Below are 21,453 nucleotides of genomic sequence, written 5' to 3' on the forward strand. Positions count from 1 at the left end.
CCTCCCCTGCAGAGCGCACAAGCTGGTGAGCACCCCACGCCCCCACCAGGTTACCTCGTCTTTGGGGAGGAATAAAGAGGAAGGGGGGAGAATAAAGCGCCTGCGCAGCTGACAGACATGCACTTGGCCACCCTTTTCACAGCGCCCATTGCTAAACAGGTCTCCTATGCTCCACCTGCCCTCTTGGATCCACCACGTTGTGCCACACCTCAGCAGCGCATGCAGACAGAAGCATTTCTTCAACCAACTCTCTCCAACCAACTTTCTAACTAAAGTATACCATGCACAGTCTGGGAGTCATTTTGGATTCACAGCTGTCCATGGAGGCACAGGTCAATTCTGTGTCCAGGGCAGCTGTCTACCAGCTCCATCTGGTACGCAGGCTGAGACCCTCCCTGCCTGCAGACTGTCTCGCCAGAGTGGTACATGCTCTGCTTATCTCCCAACTTGGACTACTGCCATGCACTCTACGTGGGGCTACCTTTGAAGGTGATTTGGAAACTACAACTAATCCAGAATGTAGCTGCCAGACTGGTGACTGGGAGTAGCCGCTGGGACCATATAACACTGGTCTTGAAAGATCTACATTGGCTCCCAGTACAGTTCCAAGCACAATTCAAAGTGTTGATGCTGACTTTTAAAGCCTTAAATGGCCTCGGCCCAGTACAGTGGTACCTCCGGTTAAGTACTTAATTTGTTCCGGAGGTCTGTTCTTAACCTGAAACGGTTCTTAACCTGAAGCACTACTTTAGCTAATGGGACCTCCTGCTGCCGTCGCGCTGCCGAAGCACGATTTCTGTTCTCATCCTGAAGCAAAGTTCTTAACCCGAGGTACTATTTCTGGGTTAGCGGAGTCCGTAACCTGAAGCGTATGTAACCTGAAGCGTATGTAACCCAAGGTACCACTGTATACTTGAAGGAGTATCTCCACCCCCATCATTCAGCCCGGACACTGAGGTCCAGCTCCGAGGGCCTTCTGGTGGTTCCCTCCGTGCGAGAAGTGAAGCTACAGGGAACCAGGAAGAGGGCCTTCTTGGTAGTGGCGCCAGCCCTGTGGAATGCCCTCCTATCAGATGTCAAGGAAATAAACAACTATCTGACTTCAGAAGACATCTGAAAGCAGCCCTGTTTAGGGAAGTTTTTAATGTTAGATGTTTTAGCGTGTTTTTAATATTTTGTTGGGAGCCACCCAGAGTGGCTGGGGAAACCCAGCCAGATGGGCAGGCTATGAATAATAAATTTATTATTATTATTATTATTATTATTATTATTATTATTATTATTATTATTACCGTATTTTTCGTCCCATAGGACACTCCGTCCCATAGGACACACCTAGTTTTTTGGGGGGGAAATAAAGGAAAAAAATTTCCCCTTTATTTCCCCCCCAAAAGCAGGTCGGGGAAACAGAACCACGTCGAGGAACAGCGGGATGGCGGCGCTGCGCCTCCCTGCCGTCCCCCGAGCTTGTGGGGCTGGCCGATGTCTGCCCCATGCGAGGGGCGCTCTGCATCAGGGCGCCCCCCCCTGCGGGGCGGCAGGCTGCTATCCGCAGTGTGGGGAGCCCTGCGGGGAACTCCTGCAAGGCTCCCCACGCTGCGGATGTCTGCCTGGCGCGGGGGGCGCTCTGCTTCAGGGCGCCCCTTGCGCTGGGAAGCAGGCTGCTATCCGCAGCCTAGACATCCCTGCCGGACCTCCCGTAGGGCTGCCTAGGCTGCGGATGTGTTCCTGAAGCCTGGAGAGCGAGAGGGGTCGGTGCGCACCGACCCCTCTCGCTCTCCAAGCTTCAGCAAAAGCCTGCACTCGCCCCATAGGACGCACCCAGATTTCCCCTTCATTTTTGCAGGGGAAATAGTGCGTCCTATAGGGCGAAAAATACGGTATTTAGAAAGGAGGGAGAGGGACTTGGCTGAAGAAACACTTCGCTCTATGCGTCTGCACACTGAGCTGTGAGGCTAGGCTACCAAATCTGCCCCTTTCCTCCCTGTGAGTCAGAAATCATTTCAGAGAAGACAGGGCCATCTCTCTAGGGCAGGGAACCTCCATGCTTTTTGGCTGCCTGTCTTCTCCACCCACCAGCACTCTTTGGGGAAAATGAATCGACCAGCCACCCAAATACCTCACCTGAACCAAGGGGGTTAGGTGTGTAAAAAAGGTACACACTTTAATACTCTAATTCACTGCCAGGAACATTGGGGACTAGGCTAGTCCCACTAGTCCAATGAGCACAGAAGGGTCTTTCCTGTCACCTCTTCGCTGCTCCTTTTAACAGAGAGGTGATGGGGCTTGAACTGGGAGTTTCTGCATGCTAAACAGGTGTTCCACCATTGAGATATGATTCTTCTGTTCTGAAAGCTCATGTAGGAAATATCTAACTCTTTGGTCATGTTTTCATGTAACAGTAAGCCAAACCATGGTTGACCATTAATGAGCAAGTGCGCTGGCGCACAGAAGCAAAACAGAAGCCCCTTTGCCCCTTTCTCTGTCCTGCTGCTGCCGCTAAAAATGAAGCCATGGTTTGGCTTAGTGTCATGCATGAATCTGAGCTTGTGATTTCTCTCCCCGCCCCCATGCTCCACACACAGCAAACGATAGGCAGTAAGCCAAGCAAAAGCCTGGTTGTTTGCACTGAGACAAACAATGGGTCCAACTTCACACATAATGCTAAGTCGAAGCATGGCTTAGTTCTTGCAATCATAGCAGCAGCTCAGCTGGGAGAGAAACAAAGCATGTCACATGATTTTTTGCTTCATGAACCAGCATGCTTGCTTCTTCATGTTAATTCACAGTTTGTTATGTTCAAACGAGGCCTTTAATTAGCACAAGTACCTCCAATTTTAGCCAAGGAAACTATCGTTTGGGATATACTATTATTACTATCCTTGCTACATCCTTATGACGGCTTGTTCTCTCCCTGCTATGTTAGACCTAAGCTTACAGAGTTGTACATCATTTGGGAAGGGTTCACATGACTTGATGTCTGTGACACTACATTCATTTTTTAAAAGGTTTAGAAAAATCTGAATGTTGCCAATACAGTGTTGTACGGAAGTTGTTACTGGAATGGTAGCATCCAGCTAGAAGGCAGGGAATATTGTTACCTAACTATGAAATACTTAAGTTTTGAATGGCTCTGGATCTCAAATTTGCATAATTAGTGCAGCACGCTCTGTAACTGGTATGCAAAACACTGCTGTGAGATTGACTCCCGGGTCATTAACAGGCAGTCTGCAGTTTTCTGTATAATTGAGGAATGGCTGTATAGCGAGATTGTGCAAATTCATTCTTGGGAGAAGAAGCAATCAGAATAACCAAATTGTTTGCCAGCAATTTACCAAGCTAAATTAGCATCACACTTTGTTCAGGTAAGCAAAACTCCCCAAACTTGCATTAAAAAGTTTAGATGGTAAATGGGGAAATGTGAAATAGAGGACAAATCTGTTCCTTCTTTCCTAGAAAGTTGTACATAGCAAGAACAATTGCTGTGTCAATCCCCCAAGGAAAAGATGCTTCAAATTTTTGATGGGTACATTTTATTGGGCCAGGTTAAGTAGCTTTCAGTTTGAAATTCTTCCTGCGGAAAGAGTACTGTGAAATCGGAAAGCTTGCTATCTTAACCCTAACCAAGACAAGATCCAAAAAGAACAGAACAGAGATGGCTTAATGTTATGGAGGTGCAAGAAGAGGGGTTTACTCCTAATTTTCATCAGAAACTTCCAAAACACTATTCAGGAGATTAATCCCATAAAGCAAAATTAAACCTTCTGTGGAAGCAGGCTCCCATGCCAACTTAAGACTCCCCAAGCCTTAGGAAGAAGGGAAGGCTGGAGAAGAGAAGACCAAGGGGTGATATGACAGCCACATGGAAGATGGAGCAAGATTGTTGGCAAGAATTGTTGTGCAGTGGAAAGAATGACCCTGGAAGATGTGGACTCTCCTTCACTGGAGACTTTTTAAAAGAAAAGTTGGATGGCCATCTTTCAGGGATTCTTTAGCTGTGATTCCTGCATTGCAGAGGGCTGGATTAGATGATCAGGGGAGGGGGGCAGTTCTCTTCCAACTCTACAATTCTATTGATTCTATGAAATGAAGCCCCAACCTCAAATTGAAAGGTATGTGCATACATCAAACCAATGAAAAATGGTTTCTGCTTCCAAACATCTTCCTGCAGATACTTTGTGTACCCTTCTTTGCAGTGTTAACAGGTGGCTGCACCTCTGTTGATATAAAGGGGCTTCCATGGCCCATGAGCACAGTTCAGATTCTACCAGCTCAACAATTGCGGGGAGACTTTCTCATCTTGCCTTGTAGCAGGACAAAATATGGGCAACTTTGCCCTCATTTAGGACGGTCATCCTCCCCAATCTGTCTTCCTCAACCGTACCCAGATGTAGAAACTAAACTCTCCTATATATATGCCAGACTTGAACCATTTCCCCCTCAGAATGGCTCTTTCAAGCTAGTGGCAAGTGGCACACAAGAGAGGAGGAAAGACAACTCCCTCTTACTTCCTCTCCCAGGAAGCCAACTGACTCTCAAAGTACAACAAACAGATTATGGCTGATTGGCCAGTTAAAAAAACTCTTTGGGGCAAATGGATAAATGCAAACATCCTATTTCCTTCTGATGCAGCCTTCCCCGACCTGCTGCACTCCAGATGTTTTGGACCACAACTCCCACCAAGCACCAAAAGGATATGGCCATGCTGATGAGAGTTGTAGTTAAAAGACCTGGAGGGCACCAGGTTGGAGAAGACTAATCCAAACTATTAAAGAGCATACACAGTTTAAAAACTTGTTTGGTTAAAACATGGCATGAGGTGGAAGGTCAGGGAACACTTTCTCTTTTGAGTCCTACCGCTGAGTCACAACATACCTTCATTCTTCCTGGATTTCACCAGTGTGACTTTTGTAGGTTTCGCGGGCTGGCTGGAAGCCACCGACCTCCTATCCGACCTCGGCGATAAACTTCTTTCCCTGCTTGCACTTCGGTCCCTCACCCAGCTCTTCTCGTGCCGCCGGCTCACACTTGAAGCTCCGCGGGAACTTCTGGGGTCGTGCGTATCCTCTTCATAGCTGTCCTCATCGTTTTCAGAGACCGGGTCTGGATCTGTCCGAGTTACCGGAATCTGAACTTTTTTCATTCTTCGGATGGTCTGCAACGTACAACAGTAATCCTTCACTTTCTGATAAAATGCAAACTACCTGCAATGTAAATCTAGAAAGTATAATGTTTTGGACATGAACATTTTGCATGCACCCTTCAGAATTTATAGTTGTGCTCATGCTAGTAATTTTCCTTCTGGCTTACCACCATAGTAGATTTCATTCTTATCTAGTGGTGCCAAACTGTTAACTCTTTTTGTTTCTGGGGGGGGGGGGGAATTCAGGAAGAAAATATGTAGTAATTGTTCATTTTATTCCATTTTCTTACCCCACCTTTCTGCTCCCAAAATACACTCAAGGTGGCTTAGAAAAACATTAAAACTTAAACAGTGGGTCATATTCAAAGTAGACTCAGTGTAATAAATGAATTTATGTAACATGTCTATTGGTTTCAGTAGGTCTACTCAGAGCATGATTTAGATGCATATCACCCAGTAAAAATGGGAACCATGGTCAAGTAAACTTTATTATCAAAGAAGGCATAAAACAGCAGACTACATTACAAAAGACTGGCAGACAAAAGGGTCACTTGCTTCCCAAAGGCCAACCCAGAATGCTTTGTCCCATCCATTCTGGGGAAAGAGCAGTAAGAGGCCAGAAGGTTATGTCCAGCAGAGTGATATCCCATCGAGTCAGAGTCGTGACTTTGCTGGGAAAACCCAGAATAGAGGGTTCCTGAATGAGACCTCCCACACAGATATCTTTTAGTACACAAAGATTCCTGAAATCACAACAATAATGGACACCTTCCGAAGCCCTTAAAGGTAAAGGTAAAGGTACCCCTGCCCGTACAGGCCAGTTGTGCGCTCATCTCACTCTATAGGCCGGGAGCCAGCGCTGTCCGCAGACACTTCCGGGTCACGTGGCCAGCGTGACGAAGCTGCTCTGGCGAGCCAGCACCAGCGCAGCACACGGAAACGCCATTTACCTTCCCACTATAAAGCGGTACCTATTTATCTACTTGCACTTAAGGGTGCTTTTGAACTGCTAGGTGGGCAGGAGCTGGAACCGAAAGAGGGGAGCTCACCCCGCCGTGGGGATTCGAACCGCCAACCATACGATTGGCAAGTCCTAGGCGCTGAGGTTTTACCCACAGCGCCACCCGCATCCCCCTACCCGAAGCCCTTACTTAATGCAAAGCATGAGTGCCTGTACAGAATAAGGAAATAGGATAGCCAACATTTTCATCAATATTTAGATGCCAAATGGGAGCCAAAAGGTAACTCTCAGCAGACCCCTGAAATGTTACAGAACACTGGAAGAAGAGGCAAAAGAAAACAAGATGAGCTGGCATCCTGGTGAGGTGGGAGACAGTGAAGAGCTGAAGTGCTCCTCCTCCACACACCAACCTCGCTGTTCAATTGTGTGACAAAAAACACCACAGTGTGGACTTCAGTTGTAAAGAAAAACATAATTTTGTGGAAATACCCTCCTGATATTATTGCAAGGAAGCTGGTAAATGTGGGTTGAACAAGGTAACTGTTAGGTGGATTTGTAGCTGGCTGACTGACTGAACCCAAAGAGTACTCATTAAGGGTTCCTTGTCATCCTGGAAAAAGTGGCAAGTGGGGGGCCACAGGGTTGTGTCCTGGACCCATTGTTGTTCAATGTCTTTATAAACAACTTGGATGAAGGAATTGAGAGGATGCTCATCCAATTTGTGGATTACACCAAACTGGAAGGGATAGCTAAGAAACAGAAACAGAATTCAAAATGTCCTTAACTGATTGGAGAACTGGGCGCAAGCTAACAAAATGAATTTCAATAGGGACAAATGTAAGGTTCTGCACTTAGGAAGGAAGAACCAGCTGCAAAAATATGGGATGGGGGACACCTGGCTTACTAGCAGTACATGTGAAAAGGATCTGGGGGTCTTGGTGGACCACAGGTTGATGCAGTGTGATGCAGCGGGGGGGGGGGGAGCTAATGCTATTCTAGGCTGCATCAAGAGAAGTCTAGTGTCCAGATCAAGGGAAGTCACAGTCCCACTCTCTTCTGCCTTGGTCAGACCACACCTGGAATACTGTGTCCAATTCTGGGCACAGAATAAGCCTTATGAGGACAGCTTGAAGGAGCTGGGTGTGTTTAGCCTGGAAAAGAGGAGACTGTGAGGAGATATGATCGCCACCTGCAAATATCTCAAGGGCTGTCACAGGGAAGAGGGAACAAGCTTGTTCTCTCCTGCTCTGGAGGGTAGGACTGAAACCAACGGCTTCAAGTTACAAGAAAGGAGATTCTCACTAAACACTCAGAAAAACTTTTTGGCGATTAGAGCTGCTGCAGTGGAACAGTCTCTCGCAGGAGGGGGGTGGACTCTCCTTCCTTGGAGGTTTTTAAAACAGAGATTGGATGGTAATTTGTCATGGCTGCTTTAGCTGAGATCCCTGCATTGCAGGGGGTTGGACTAGATGACCCTTGGAGTCCCTTCCAACTCTATGATTCTATAATTTTAATTACCCCTAAAAGGGAGGGAAGAGAATGCAGAGATAAATATGAATGAATATGTGGGTCGGTTAGTTACATGTGCTTAAGCTTAGAATCAGCAGGGCATGGGAACCGTGAGACTGTGCGAAAGGCTTCATGGGCAAGACTGGTCTTGAGGAGGGTTTTGAAAGTAGTAAGAATGATGGTGTCACACAGGTGTTCTGGGAAGAATTAGGGCAGCTTCTCTCCCCTGCCCCTCAGCACCACACTGAACACTTAAGCCTGAAAACTTTCAGTGGCCTTACTCACTTTGGCCAGTGTGGCCAAGCATCAGGGATGAGGGCAATTGCAGTCTGGCACCAAAGTCACTACCCATGGTCTAACGAAAAGCTTCACTTGCACCATTGTTTTTGAGAGACAATGGCATCTCTATAGAAGCCAGTTTCACAATGCTTTATGATTTGAAGATAGGTTCTTGAATGCTGCTTAAAAAAAAGCATTCTAAATTCTGCAGCAGAACAGGGAGACCATCTAGGGGCTTGTAGAATCCTGCCTGCTATAAAAGAATACTTTTAAAAATCAGAACTATTGTCTTATCCATATGCAAAAACATGCCAACTTAGTTTACTAAAAGATTGATCAGCTAAGGTTGCAGTCCAATGCATATTTTAATGGGTCTTACTTCCAAGTAACTTAGCGTAGGTCTGTACTGCAAAATTTCTTTGACAGCCCTCTCTCCCTCTCTGATGGAGCTGTGGTAGGGCGATGCACTGCACTGTGCTGTGTGATTGTTTTTGTCTGGCTATAACCTGCATTTGATCTCCTAATAAACTTGATTGATGACTGATTGATATACTTTATCACAGTCGAACACGGTGGCTGATAAGCTGTTTAAAAAACAGCACAAAGTTGTCTACGATCCCTAGATACATCCAAGCACACCATCCTCACCACTGTCCTCAATGAAGTTTTTCTCCACCCACCCAAAAAGGGAAGGGGGCATTCTCAGGTTCTGAGAAAAGGCAAAACATATAAAAGAATCCCATAATCTACAGACACTGCAACTTCATCAATATTTCAATGCTTGACAAGACTGCTGGAGTGGAAAGTGGCTTAGTCTCTCATAATGTGCTGTGTCAATAGGCATGCGATACAGACCTTTGTAGTATCGTTGGCAAGCCATCAAAACAAAACAAAAACCTGCTGCAGAGCAACACATTTGTCCTCAAAACTGAGGAATTCAACTTTCTTTCAGACTGAGAAAAGCACAAAGCTGTTTTTATGATCAAACGTAATTCTGAGGGTTAACGATATTCTTTGTGTACTCCAAAGTATAGTGTAGGAATGTGCATGGTGTTCTCTAAGCAACAACCAAGGATTTTTCAACTTCCATGAGGTTAAGCAGGGGAGGAAGGGGTAGCTTAGCCTACAGTTTATGATCATCTGCCTCAGACACTGCTTACATGAAAATTGTCAAGTGACCTAGTAAGCTACATAAATAATCTGCATCATGCAGGTAAGACTTACAAGCAAAACAGGAGAGGGGGGAAATGATCCAAACATTGCCCAGAGCTACAGGTGACATTTGCAGAGATACATGCACAAACCCCACTCCTGTCTGCAAATATATAATCTGCCACATACTACCCAACACCTCCTCCTAGCAGTAAGATTGTTTGGGTTTCAAGCTCAGGATATCTTTCAGGCTTATACTTAAACAAGTCACAAGAAGCAGCAAAGATACTATCAAGCTCAACCTACTGACTCAAGACAGCCATCAGACTGCCAAATCACAAGTTGCTGTGAAAATTTGAATTGGGCAGACTTATAGCTAGTACTAACCTACCAACTACAGTCTGAAAACCCACTTCATCATGAAAAACCAAAAAGGGAGAGAAGGAAACCAGCGTGTGAGAAAAGAAGCAGCAGCACACAAGCCCAAAGCATACTTTTGACCCTCCAAACCACTGTTTAGTGTAGGCCTTTGACCCTTTGCTGCCTCTACCCCAGCAGAACACTTCAAGGTGGTCCATAGGCTACTGGCACCTGTATAGGTGGTTGGAGTCTAGGACTAAGTCTCAAGGTCAAGAGACTTTCTATTCTTTGCTTCCCAGGCACGTTGAGGATAACTGGTCCGCCCCTGTAGTGAGCTAGACACCATGACAGATGCAGCTCGACATGAGGTTTTCAATGCCATGCTTTGTAGGATCAGTTTGAGTTTTTGCAGCCTGGTTACTCTGACAAAATGTTTGCTAGTCATGGGAAATGACTGGGTGGGTCCCAGGTGCAGTGACTGTCTTTGCATGAGGGGATGGTGCCTCTTGCCTTGAAGGAGGTGGGGGCAAGGTACCTGACAGGGTCACGGTGGCACAGTTGCAGGCCCTCTCAGAGGAAACAGATTATCCAGACCCATTGCAATCTGGGTTCAGCCCAGGCTCAGGATGGAATTGGCCTTGGTCGCCCTGGAGGAGGATCTTACTGGAAGAGAGACCTTGCTGCTTCTACTTCTCATTAGCTTTTGAGATCACTGATGATTGTTATCCTCCAGGACAGCCTCTCGGAGATGCGTATCAGCTGCCCCGTTCTGCAGATGTCCAGTCTGATCTCATGGGACGGGTGCAGAATTCAACGTAGCATGAGGGTTTTCTCAGCCCCCTGGTTCTTGAGGTATGAGGTGAAACAGGTAACTATTCTGTCCCCAATGCTATTTAACTTCTGTCTGACATCGTTGGGAGTAGGCATAAGGAGGTTTGGAGTGAGGTAACGTCTGAACTGGGAATGGCTGTGCAGGCCCTTGACCGGTGCTTGGATCCAGTGGTGTTCTAACAAACTGAGTCTGAATCTGGGAAGACAGAGGCTCTGTGGATCCATGAAGTTGGTAAGTTGTCTGCCCTGAAGGAGCAGGTGCAAAGTCTATGGATGCTACGACATCCCACTGTGCCACTGGAGGAACAAGTGCTCTTCGTTACTAAAAGTGCTTTTCACCAGCTTTGACTAGCAGAACAGCTATGGCTATTCCAGGATCGGGACGGCTTGACCACAGCAATCCATGCACCGGTAACCTCATGATTTGATTGCTACAATGCACTCTATGTGAGGAACAATGAGTGTGTTACGATTTTTCACACAATACAGCGTTGCAATTGTTTACCACAAGACAGACTCATCTATTGCTGATGACGGGTTGTTTTGCAGATTTAAGAAAAAGCTATCTATGCACTCTGTCTGAAAGAACAGCAGGAATCAATATAATTGCACCATGCAGTGGCAAATAGTATTTGCTGAGAATGAAGGAAAAAGCTGCTTGTTGAGGCATGAGAGGAAAGTAAAGCCATTCAATACCTAGGGCATGTGAAAAGCTAGGCACAATTCTGCCTTGCTATGAAGACAGACTAAGGAGAAGCAATGAATACTGGGCACCTGAGACTTTGGGGATGGGTACTGAGGCCTTGCCCTCAGTGCTTACAGTTCCTTCGGTGATCTATAGAAAAAGGAGACACTGAGGACAGGATACTGGAGCCTCGGTCAATCTAGTGTCCTCCACTAGATTGATATTTTGGACTACAGATCACATCAGCCCCAGCATGCCAAGTTTTATCATGATCTAACACTCTCTCTAAGGGACGCGGGTGGCGCTGTGGGTTAAACCACAGAGCCTAGGACCTGCCGATCAGAAGGTCGGCGGTTCAAATCCCCACGACGGGGTGAGCTCCCGTTGCTTGGTCCCTGCTTCTGCCAACCTAGCAGTTCGAAAGCACGTCAAAGTGCAAGTAGATAAATAGGTACCGCTCCGGCAGGAAGGTAAACGGCGTTTCCGTGTGCTGCTCTGGTTCGCCACATGACCCGGAAGCTGTACGCCGGCTCGCTCGGCCAATAAAGTGAGATGAGCACCGCAACTCCCGAGTCGGTCACAACTGGACCTAATGGTCAGGGGTCCCTTTACCTTTACTAACACTCTCTCTACATTTGAGTTTCTTCTCCTATAGCATCTCATATCCATCTTTGGATATATTCCTCTTCACGTTCTCTCCAAGGCTCTCTGTTGTTTGCTCACTGCATCCACACAAGCCCTGCTGTTCATTTTAGATTGCTCACCCATTGCAGAGGTGGACATCCCCTTGGTCTTTTAAAATGGTATACTCTCCACAGTGCTTTACTCTATCGACTTGAATAGTGGTGGGGGTTTTTTGCCACATGTCCTGCTTATGTGTATTTTAACATTTTAGTTAAGAGTACAAAATGAATGAAAAGCACAAATGAATGAAAATCTTAAACCTGATCAGGTTTCATCTGGGAACGGAGAAAGCTCTGCAGAGGAATTCTATGTGAACTCTGAATGTTCAGAATTCTGCAGAATACCTAGACATCCAAGATGGAGTTTGCTTGGTTTGCACAACTCTCGCACAGTGCTAGCTGTAGAGTACCCGGATCACATCCCAATGGATTGCTTATTTAAGTCTTGAGACATTTTTGCACATGTGCTATCCTGCTTGTCAATGCTGCCAAGGAGCAGGGTCACAGAGAGCCTTGTGTGGGCACAATTTAGACCTAGGCCCACTTTGCTCAGCAACACTGCCTTCAGACAATGTCCTGGAATGCTAGCTCTGCAAAGCAAACACATTCCTTTCCTGTTTCCAGCTCCCCTGCCTGAATCATCAAAGCTCCACCTCCCCGCTTCAACTTTGAACCCGCAAGTGGTGATAAGCAGATCAAACATGCAAACCTGTGCCAAAAGGTTTAGAAGGCACAGTGAGGTTTCTGCACTGCTGAACATGTTGTGCCTCTGTTCCCAATAATCATAAGTCATATAGGTAAAAGTAAGGCAAAGGACTCCTGGATGGTTAAGTCCAGTCGAATTAGACTATGGGGTGTGGTGCTCATCTCTGCTCTCAGGCCGAGGGAGCCAGTGTTTGTCCGTAGACAGCTTTTCCAAGTCATGTGGCTAGCATGACTAAATTGTTACTGGCACACAGAGGATGTGATGAGTGCCAGAGCACATGGAAACACTGTTTACCTTCCCACAACGGTACGTACCTGCTTATCTACTCACAATGGTACGCTTTCAAACAGAGAAGTTGGCAGGAGCCAGGACAGAGAAGGGCTCACCACGTCGTGCAGATTTGAACTGCTGACCATATGATTGGCAAGCACAAGAGGCTCAGTGGTTTAGATCACAGTGCCACCCACGTCCCTTGAGAGCTATATTCTGTCTTTCCCGCAACTAATGGATTAAAGGCAGCTTATAAAGCATGCTTGAACAATGCTGTTTTCAGTCTCAGTTGGTGTAGGTTCTTCCACCTGAGTAAAAGTCAACAGACTGACTTAAGCCCACACCTGATATGGAGCAAGAAAATGAAAATCCCAACCCTCTCTTTCACACTATGTTCCCCAACTCATCCATTATGGAGACAGGCTGAGGAATGGGCCCAGACTGCCTCTTCCAAAGATTGGCCTTTCTCCCTCTTCCTTCACGGCATGAGAAGGAACAAGGAAAGCTCCCCAATTATCTCAACACAGAAGCTGTGTTTGGTGTAGGTAAAAGAGCAAGGCTAAATAGTATTAGCCCAGGGTCGTAGAGGAAGGGCAGGTCCCCACTTCCTACCATTACTCCCAAGCGTTTCCGTGCGCTCTGGCTTCCGCCACGGTGTTCTGTTGCACCAGAAGTGAGTTAGTTATGCTGGCCACATGACCCAGAAAACAGTCTGTGGACAAACACCGGCTCCCTCGCCCTGAAGCGAGTTGAGCACCTTTGACTGGACTTAACTGTCCAGGGGTCCTTTACCTTTACCATTTTTCTCCCAAGTGTATTCTTTAGCTGCTGTTCATTACTTGGCAGTAAATGCATGAAGAAGTTCGGGGCTGCAATCAGTGGATACCATGGGAAGGATATCCCCTGTGGCCCCAGCTAGTAAGTAATCAAGTCTGCTTTAGGGTTTCATCCCCCCCCCCCCGCTAAAAAGTCTAGAGCAGTTCAAGCACACATAACTTTTTGCTAAAAGACGTTAGCTATTTTACAAGTTTTGTGCTATTGTATGACAGATGTCAATGAACCCACCATCAAGGCTGCAATCATTTTGTTTGAGCAATTCTGGTATATGAATACTTTGCGCACACATCTAGGAGTATAGGATAAAGCACCAACTTACAATTTTGGCATTTTTACCACTTTTCCTCAGCTGCTGAACAGCAAAAGCATGCTCCACATTATCCATAGAAACACCATTGACCATTGCAACACGGTCATTCTCCCTGGAAAAAAAATTAAATAAGTAAGAAGCTTGTTGGTAAAAGAGTAAAGAAAAAGCCTTGGAGAAAACAAGCAAAGCTTACTATTACTTATGCTATATAGCCACTCCAACAGAGGTGCTTTGTGGATGCAGATCTTCTCTTCCACAAGTTATCAGAATGTTTTGTTCGTAATATTCATCATGTGCTTCTACATTTCTGAAGTTCCTCTGCTATATTTTTAAAAGCTGATGCCACCAGCTCTGAGACTACAGACACACTTCCCCATCCCATAAACATTGTTAAGAGAGAGGAAATGGGCCAGCTGCAAGAGGACTGCACACTGCCAACTCTTGAACTTCTTTTGGGCCAATCATGACCCCTTTAAGTTCACACCAACATTAGCCACAGTCAATGGCAAACAGGGTTTCTTCAAACCTGTATTTGAAACTGAATGCAAAAACCAAGCTTAGGAGCAAATTGTGTTTGACAGTCACGCCCATGCAGGCAATGGCAAACCATGGTGAAGTGAAGCAGGGGGAGGGATCGAGGATGCACAGAGAAGAGGGACAGGAAAAAGGTCACAATCTTGCCATACATTTAAATCACATTTGTACCACTTTATTTCAGTCATGCTCTCCCCCAAAGAATCTTGGGAACTGTAGTTTACCCACCAGACAGCTAAAATTTGTTGGGAATCTGTATACGTGCAGCTACTCACACAGAGACAAGGTTTGGCAGACAGCCAGAAGGCAATCTGAAGGAGTAAGTCTGCCTGGTGATAACAGAGGCATGGAGACAGCTCCCTGATTGGTCAAGCTCTCTCAAGGGAGTGATAATTAACGGCCTACTAACTGGAATGTGTTAGTTCAGGAGTTCAGTGTAGGATGTGAGTCGTGTATGAGAGAGCAAGCTAAAGATCCGTGTTCTGTTCCTGTAAATAGTCCACTGAATATAATAAACACCTAACTACAAGTTCCTGGTTCCTGCTTCATCTATCCTGTCTGCAGCCAAGTTGCCAATTGCTTCCATGGATTCTCCGTTTACTCTGCTAGGTCTGGCTAAGGTCCTGCAACTAGTCAGAAAGTTGCGAAACACCAAATAGGTTTTACCAATAAAATTCCCAGCACCGTTAAGCTACAACTCACTGGATTCTTTGTGGGAAGTCATAGGATTTAAATTGTGAGTATGTGAGTAAATTGTGAGTGTGTGAGTATGATCTCATTGAAGGAAATACGATCCTCGAGTCAAGCCTATTCCTTCAACAATGGTTAAGGAGAGGAAGAATTAATTTTACAGCAACACTTACAGGAACAGAGGATAAGACGATAAGCAGGAATAAACCATCCCCATACAGCTCCACTCCCCAAAATTAACTTACTGTAGTAGTCCTTCTGCTGGGCCTCCTTTGAGCACATCGGATATAACGATAGATGTTTCTCCACTCTGGAAGTGAGGATTATCTCTTCCACCAGATATTGCAATACCAAACCCAAATCCAGGAGCCTATGACAGACCAGAAAGAAGCTTGGATTACAGGTATCAACAAGTTCATGTAACAGATAATGTTTATACCATCTACAGTGGTACCTCAGGTTAAGTACTTAATTCGTTCTGGAGGTCCGTTCTTAACCTGAAACTGTTCTTAACCTGAAGCACCACTTTAGCTAATGGCGCCTTCCGCTGCTGCAGCGCCACCAAAGCATGATTTCTGTTCTCATCCCGAAGCAAAGTTCTTAACCCGAGGTACTATTAGCGGAGTCTGTAACCTGAAGCGTCTGTAACCCGAGGTACCACTGTATTTCAAAATGCAGGTATCAGGATTTTGAACAAAGCAACAACTTTATACCAAGCAAAACATCCTGAGGCTCTCAATTTTTTCAGTTCACAACCTGTTGCTCTCAGCCTTTCATTCTCTTCCTTCCTCTCAGAGACAGAAACCAGCCTATAATACATTCAATGTCACAGCATCCCCAAGACATGGATGCAAGACAGTGATAATCACAAATGGTCCAGTTCAGTTTGTAGAGGCTGTATTGTTTCTCTCTTTGACCTACCAGTTTCCTTTTACAATAAAGAGTCTCAAATCAACTTGGCAAGAGTGAAGTATGGCACATAAAAACAGTTTGAAATCAGAAAAGAATGAAAACACCTAACAGCACATAATGAATAACATGATCATCCAGTGCTGTACTAATAAGGATCAAGTCTTACCCACCCCACTAAAAAGATGACCACCACCATAGGAAGTTACATTGGTAAACAGAAAGGTCTGGCACCTAAACGCTGTACAGCCCTGTTTAGGGAAGCTTTTAATGTTTAACAGACTATTGTATTTTAATATTTTGTTGGAAGCTGCCCAGAGTGGCTGGGGAAACCCAGCCAGATGGGCGGGGTATAAATAATAATAATAATAATAATAATAATAATAATAATAATAATACAAGTGAGTCTCCATGAGGAGGGCATTCCCCAGATGGGTGGGGTGGCACTACTGACAAGGCCCAGTTTCATGAAGTCCCTTCCACAAGTCCCTTGGGTGAGGCACACAGAGAAGACAGAACATTTAACATGAAAACTAAGTGTATTTGATCTGGAGTTGTCAAAGCAAAAGGTGTGGATGCTACTTTTTTCTATCAAAGAGAAGACCATTTGAAGGTCATAATACAGGGGTCTACTCTAATTCTCCCTGATCTTAAAAGCTTTAGTACTTCCCCTTGAATTCCAATTAATTAGATCTCACTACAGACCTGCTGCACACATGGTTTGGATCAAACAGGCAACAGGGACCATTGGTTGGGTGAGGACTGCAGGGCCTGCTCCCTTCCAGGGCCTTTTCCAACTGGCCCAGGCCCTTATTTGGAACAAACTTTTGGGGAAGTGTGGGAAGTGTTCTGCCATCGCTTCCCTGTTCCATGTGGTTAATGTGCTTTAAAATGTCCTCAAGCAGTCGGTGGCAATTTAAATTTTTATTCCTTTTTTCCCTTTTTTCCTTTGTTGGGGGTGGGTGGGTAGGATGGATAGTTGGTTGGGGATTAATTTTAGTATAATTGTTCTGTTCCTTTTTGTTGTTGTTGTTTTATTGGTTCTGTATAGTTTGTGTTTTGTTTTTAAGGGGCGGGATCAGGGCTGCCTGGGAGTGAGGCCCCAGCCAACACGATGGCTGGGACAAGGTCCACAGGGGGGGAAGCACTGGGACATCCAATCTCGGTGATCATGGGCAGGAGGCGGAGTTACGCTAAGACCAGACCATGTCATTACCGAGGAGGCAGGTTTAGTCGTTCTTTGAAGACTATCCCTGCCTCCGGGTCTGGCCTTGACCGGATGAATACTGGAATCAGCAAGGGAAACCCACATGACCTGAAAGTGTTGCTGTGCAATGCCAGGTCAATGATGAATAAAACCACTGCCATCCACGACTTGATTGTGGATGGAGGATTTGACCTGGCATGTGTGACAGAGACCTGGTCGGATGAAGCAGATGGGCCCGTCCTTGCCGCTGCTTGCCCACCAGCTTTCTCTTACGCACAGCAACCCAGGTCATGTGGGCGGGGGGGGGGGGTTGCAGTGATTTTTAGGAAGTCACTAGCTTGCACCAGGCGTCCTACTGGGAAGATCCAGTTCTCTGAGTGCATGTTCTGGAAGTTGGGCAATAGGGGCAGTACAGGATCCCTTTTGGTGTACCGACCTCCCTGCTGCACCAAGGATTCCCTGTCCGAGCTGCTTCAGGTCGTGGCGGATTTTCTCCTGGAGACACCTAGTTTGGTTGTCCTAGGGGATTTTAACATCCATGCCGACACGACCTTACAAGGGGCTGCTTGGGACTTCGTAGAAAGCATGGCCTCCATGGGGCTGTCCCTGAATAAGTTTGGCCCAACTCATAGTCATGGACATGCCTTAGACCTGGTGTTCACCTCTAGTGACGTGGGTGATCTGACACTAAGTAAAAGTGAAACAAAAGAAGTGCCATGGTCAGATCACTTCCTGGTGCAACTGGACTTCTCCGCGACCCTTCCCCTCTGCAAGGAGGTGGGACCAATTCGGATGGTCCACCCCCGCCACTTAATGGATCCAATTGGCTTCCAGAGAGTGGTAGGGGATGCTTTATCCCAAGTTGATGGCCTTTCAGCTGATTCCCTGGTGGCACGCTGGAATGCAGAGTTAACCAGGGGTATTGACTGTCTGGCTCCAAAGCGCCCTCTCTGATTGCATGGAGCCCGGACAGCCCCGTGGTTTCCCCCAGAGCTGAGGGTGATGAAACAATCGTTGAGACGGCTAGAGCGCCGGTGGTGGAAAACTCATTCTGAATCAGACCGGACACGGGCTAGAGCTCAACGTCAAGCCTACCAAGTGGCAATGGCGATGGCGAAGAGGGCCTTCTTCGCCGCCTCCATTGCATCTGCAGGAAACAGCAGCAGGAGACTTTTTCAGGTGGTTCGCAATCTATCGGAACCACCTGTACCACCGGGGCCTGGTAGGGACCCCAAGATCTCCTGCAACGATTTTGCTAAGTTTTTTGCAGATAAAATCACTCATATTCGGAAGGAGCTAGACACCACCGTGGGAGCAGGGCCGGGGCGGGAGAGTGCTAGAGTCCTGTCTAGTCAAGTTGCATGGAATCAATTTCAATCCGTTACCCCCGAAGATGTGGCCAGGCTGCTTGGACGCGTGAAACCAACCACCTGTCTCCTTGATCCTTGCCCATCCTGGCTAATAAAAGCAAGCCGGGAAGGGCTAGGCGATGGGCTCTGCAGGGTGGTGAATGCTTCCCTTTGTGAGGGAACATTCCCAGATCCACTGAAAGAGGCGGTCATTAAACCGCTTATTAAAAAACCATCTTTAGACCCGGCCAGTATGGCCAACTATCGCCCAGTCTCAAATCTTCCATTCTTGGGCAAGGTGATTGAGCGCGTGGTTGCTGAACAACTCCAGGCACGCCTGGAGGATGCGGACCATTTGGATCCCTTCCAATCAGGATTCAGGCCTCACCATGGGACTGAAACTGCCTTGGTCGCGCTGGTTGATGATCTCCGGCGAGCCAGGGACAAAGGTGAGAGTTGTTTCCTGGTTCTGCTGGATCTCTCAGCGGCCTTTGATACAATCGACCATAACATACTTCTGGACCGTCTAGAGGGGCTGGGAGCTGGGGGCACTGTTATACAGTGGTTTCGCTCCTTCCTCCTGGGCCGTGTTCAGAAAGTGGTGGGGGGGGGGATGAGTGTTCAGACCCTTGGGCCCTCACTTGTGGGGTGCCTCAGGGTTCCGTCCTCTCCCCCATGCTATTTAACATCTATATGAAGCTGCTGGGAGAGATCATCAGGGGGTTAGGACTGGGTGTCCATCAATATGCAGATGATACCCAGCTCTACCTCTCTTTCAAATCAGAACCAGTGAAGGCGGTGAAGGTCCTGTGTGAGTGCCTAGAGGCGGTTGGAGGATGGATGGCGGCTAATGGATTGAAGTTGAATCCTGACAAGACAGAAGTACTGTTTTGGGGGGATAGGGGGCGGGCTGGTGTGGAGGACTCCCTGGTCCTGAATAGGGTAACTGTGCCCCTGAAGGACCAGGTGCGCAGCCTGGGAGTCATTTTGGACTCACAGCTGTCCATGGAGGCGCAGGTCAATTCTGTATCCAGGGCAGCTGTCTACCAACTCCACCTGGTACGCAGGCTGAGACCCTACCTGCCCGCGGACTGTCTCGCCAGAGTGGTGCATGCTCTAGTTATCTCCCGCTTGGACTACTGCAATGCGCTCTACGTGGGGCTACCTTTGAAGGTGACCCGGAAACTGCAATTAATCCAGAATGCGGCAGCTAGACTGGTGACTGGGGGCGGCCGCCGAGACCACATAACACCGGTCTTGAAAGACCTACATTGGCTCCCAGTATGTTTCCGAGCACAATTCAAAGTTCTGGTGTTGACCTTTAAAGCCCTAAACGGCCTCGGCCCAGTATACCTGAAGGAGCGTCTCCACCCCCATCGTTCTGCCCGGACACTGAGGTCCAGCGCTGAGGGCCTTCTGGCGGTTCCCTCATTGCGAGAAGCAAAGCTACAGGGACCCAGGCAGAGGGCCTTCTCGGTAGTGGCGCCCGCCCTGTTGAACGCCCTCCCATCAGATGTCAAAGCGATAAATAACTACCTGACATTTAGAAGACATCTTAACGAAGCCCTGTTCAGGGAAGTTTTTAATCTGTGATATTTTACTGTATTTTTGGTTTCTATGGAAGCCGCCCAGAGTGGCTGGGGAAACCCAGCCAGATGGGCGGGGTACAAATAATAAATTATTATTATTATTATTATTATTATTATTATTATTATTATAATAACAGGAATCTTCTGTAAGGAAGGTGTGGCCAATGAGGCTCCCTCCTTATGTTGTGTACTACAACTCCCATAATCTCTGGCCACTGGCTATGGTGAAGAGGCTGACTGGAGTTGGAGCCAGCAATATCATGCCCAAAACGACAGGAGTTGCCATTTTAAACAAAGGGGCATGCAGGAAGAAGGTGCTCAACCCTCGCTTGTTTTCAAGTTGGATGTGAAAACACTTGATCTCATCCACCAGTATACGAAGGAGAGGCAGTTTAGAGCATCTTGGTGTAATAGCTAGAAGCAATCCTTCCCAACACTTCTGAGCTAAGCCAATGTTTGCTATGATCCAGGCATGCATAATCTAAAATGGATGGAAATGTGGGCTTTGGTTCTAAACTATTATTTACATCCACATGTAATTGATGGATTAGCTGAAATGCAATAGTTTCTTTTATAAGGTATCTTTAATTGGACATGCAACTCTTTAATTCTAACATGGTATACAAATATTAAGAATTGGTTTTAGTCAAATGACTGTCCCGATTTAAAAATTAATCGCTCCCTGTGATGAGACCATCATCAGAACAGAAGCAGCTTCTCCAGGTGTTCCTTCCCTGAAAGCTTTTACAAGGCCAACTCATGTGCTTTATATTCCACCATAATTTAGAATGAACTCTAAACCCAGAGGAGCATGAAGACACAGCATTCCATCTTGCATGAATGCCTCTCTGTATGTTGCATAGTACTTCCTTTTCATGTTTCACAAGTGTAAGCTGCACTCTAGGAAAACAATACCAGGAATGAAAAGGAAGGTTGTCATCTGGTGGTTTTGCTAGGGGATGTCATAGAGCAAGCTTAACAATGACGTTAGTATTAGGATCCCAGAGGTTTAAAAAAATAAACCCCAAAAACCTCACAGAGGGAAACCTTTTTTTAAAAAAAATGAGCATTTAGTCTACAATCCTAAGAATTCTGGAAGGGTTGTTCCAATAGACTAAAGAATACATATGGGATCCCCCTCTCAGATATCATGGGAGTCTCTGGCCCCGACCCCATCAAATGGAGGAAGCTTGGGGGGCTGCAGAGGAGGATGGGAAATGGCTCAGATCCGAAGCCATCTCAGCTGCCTGACACATTCCCAAACTAGGCAGAGATTTACTCCAGATCAGGCAGTGGAGTAAAACTCTCCTCCTGATTTCTCACCCAGTATTCCCTAATTTTTCCAACCATTTTTTTCTCTTTGTAGAAAGGGGAGCTACAAAACAACCACCACCACCAGAGAACCCCATTTTCTCTGTCCTCACTTCTGCCCTGACAGCAAGAGCCCAA

General features: G+C 46.6%; 1 protein-coding gene across 16 annotated transcripts in view; it reads right to left on the minus strand.

Moving 5' to 3' along the window:
- The window catches only part of TJP1 (tight junction protein 1), a 338,860-nt gene that overhangs the window by 47,537 nt on the left and 269,870 nt on the right, over positions 1–21,453 (minus strand). For all 16 annotated transcript variants that reach the window (XM_083475513.1, XM_083475512.1, XM_083475511.1 and 13 more), the window contains 3 exons: positions 15,196–15,320; positions 13,736–13,838; positions 4,876–5,155 (listed from right to left, as the gene is read on the minus strand). In XM_083475513.1, coding sequence (XP_083331639.1) covers positions 4,876–5,155; positions 13,736–13,838; positions 15,196–15,320 — 508 coding nt within the window. The remainder of the gene's footprint in view (positions 1–4,875; positions 5,156–13,735; positions 13,839–15,195; positions 15,321–21,453) is intronic.

Source organism: Podarcis liolepis (assembly GCF_965112155.1).
Source record: "Podarcis liolepis genome assembly, chromosome: 14".
NCBI lineage: Eukaryota > Metazoa > Chordata > Lepidosauria > Squamata > Lacertidae > Podarcis > Podarcis liolepis.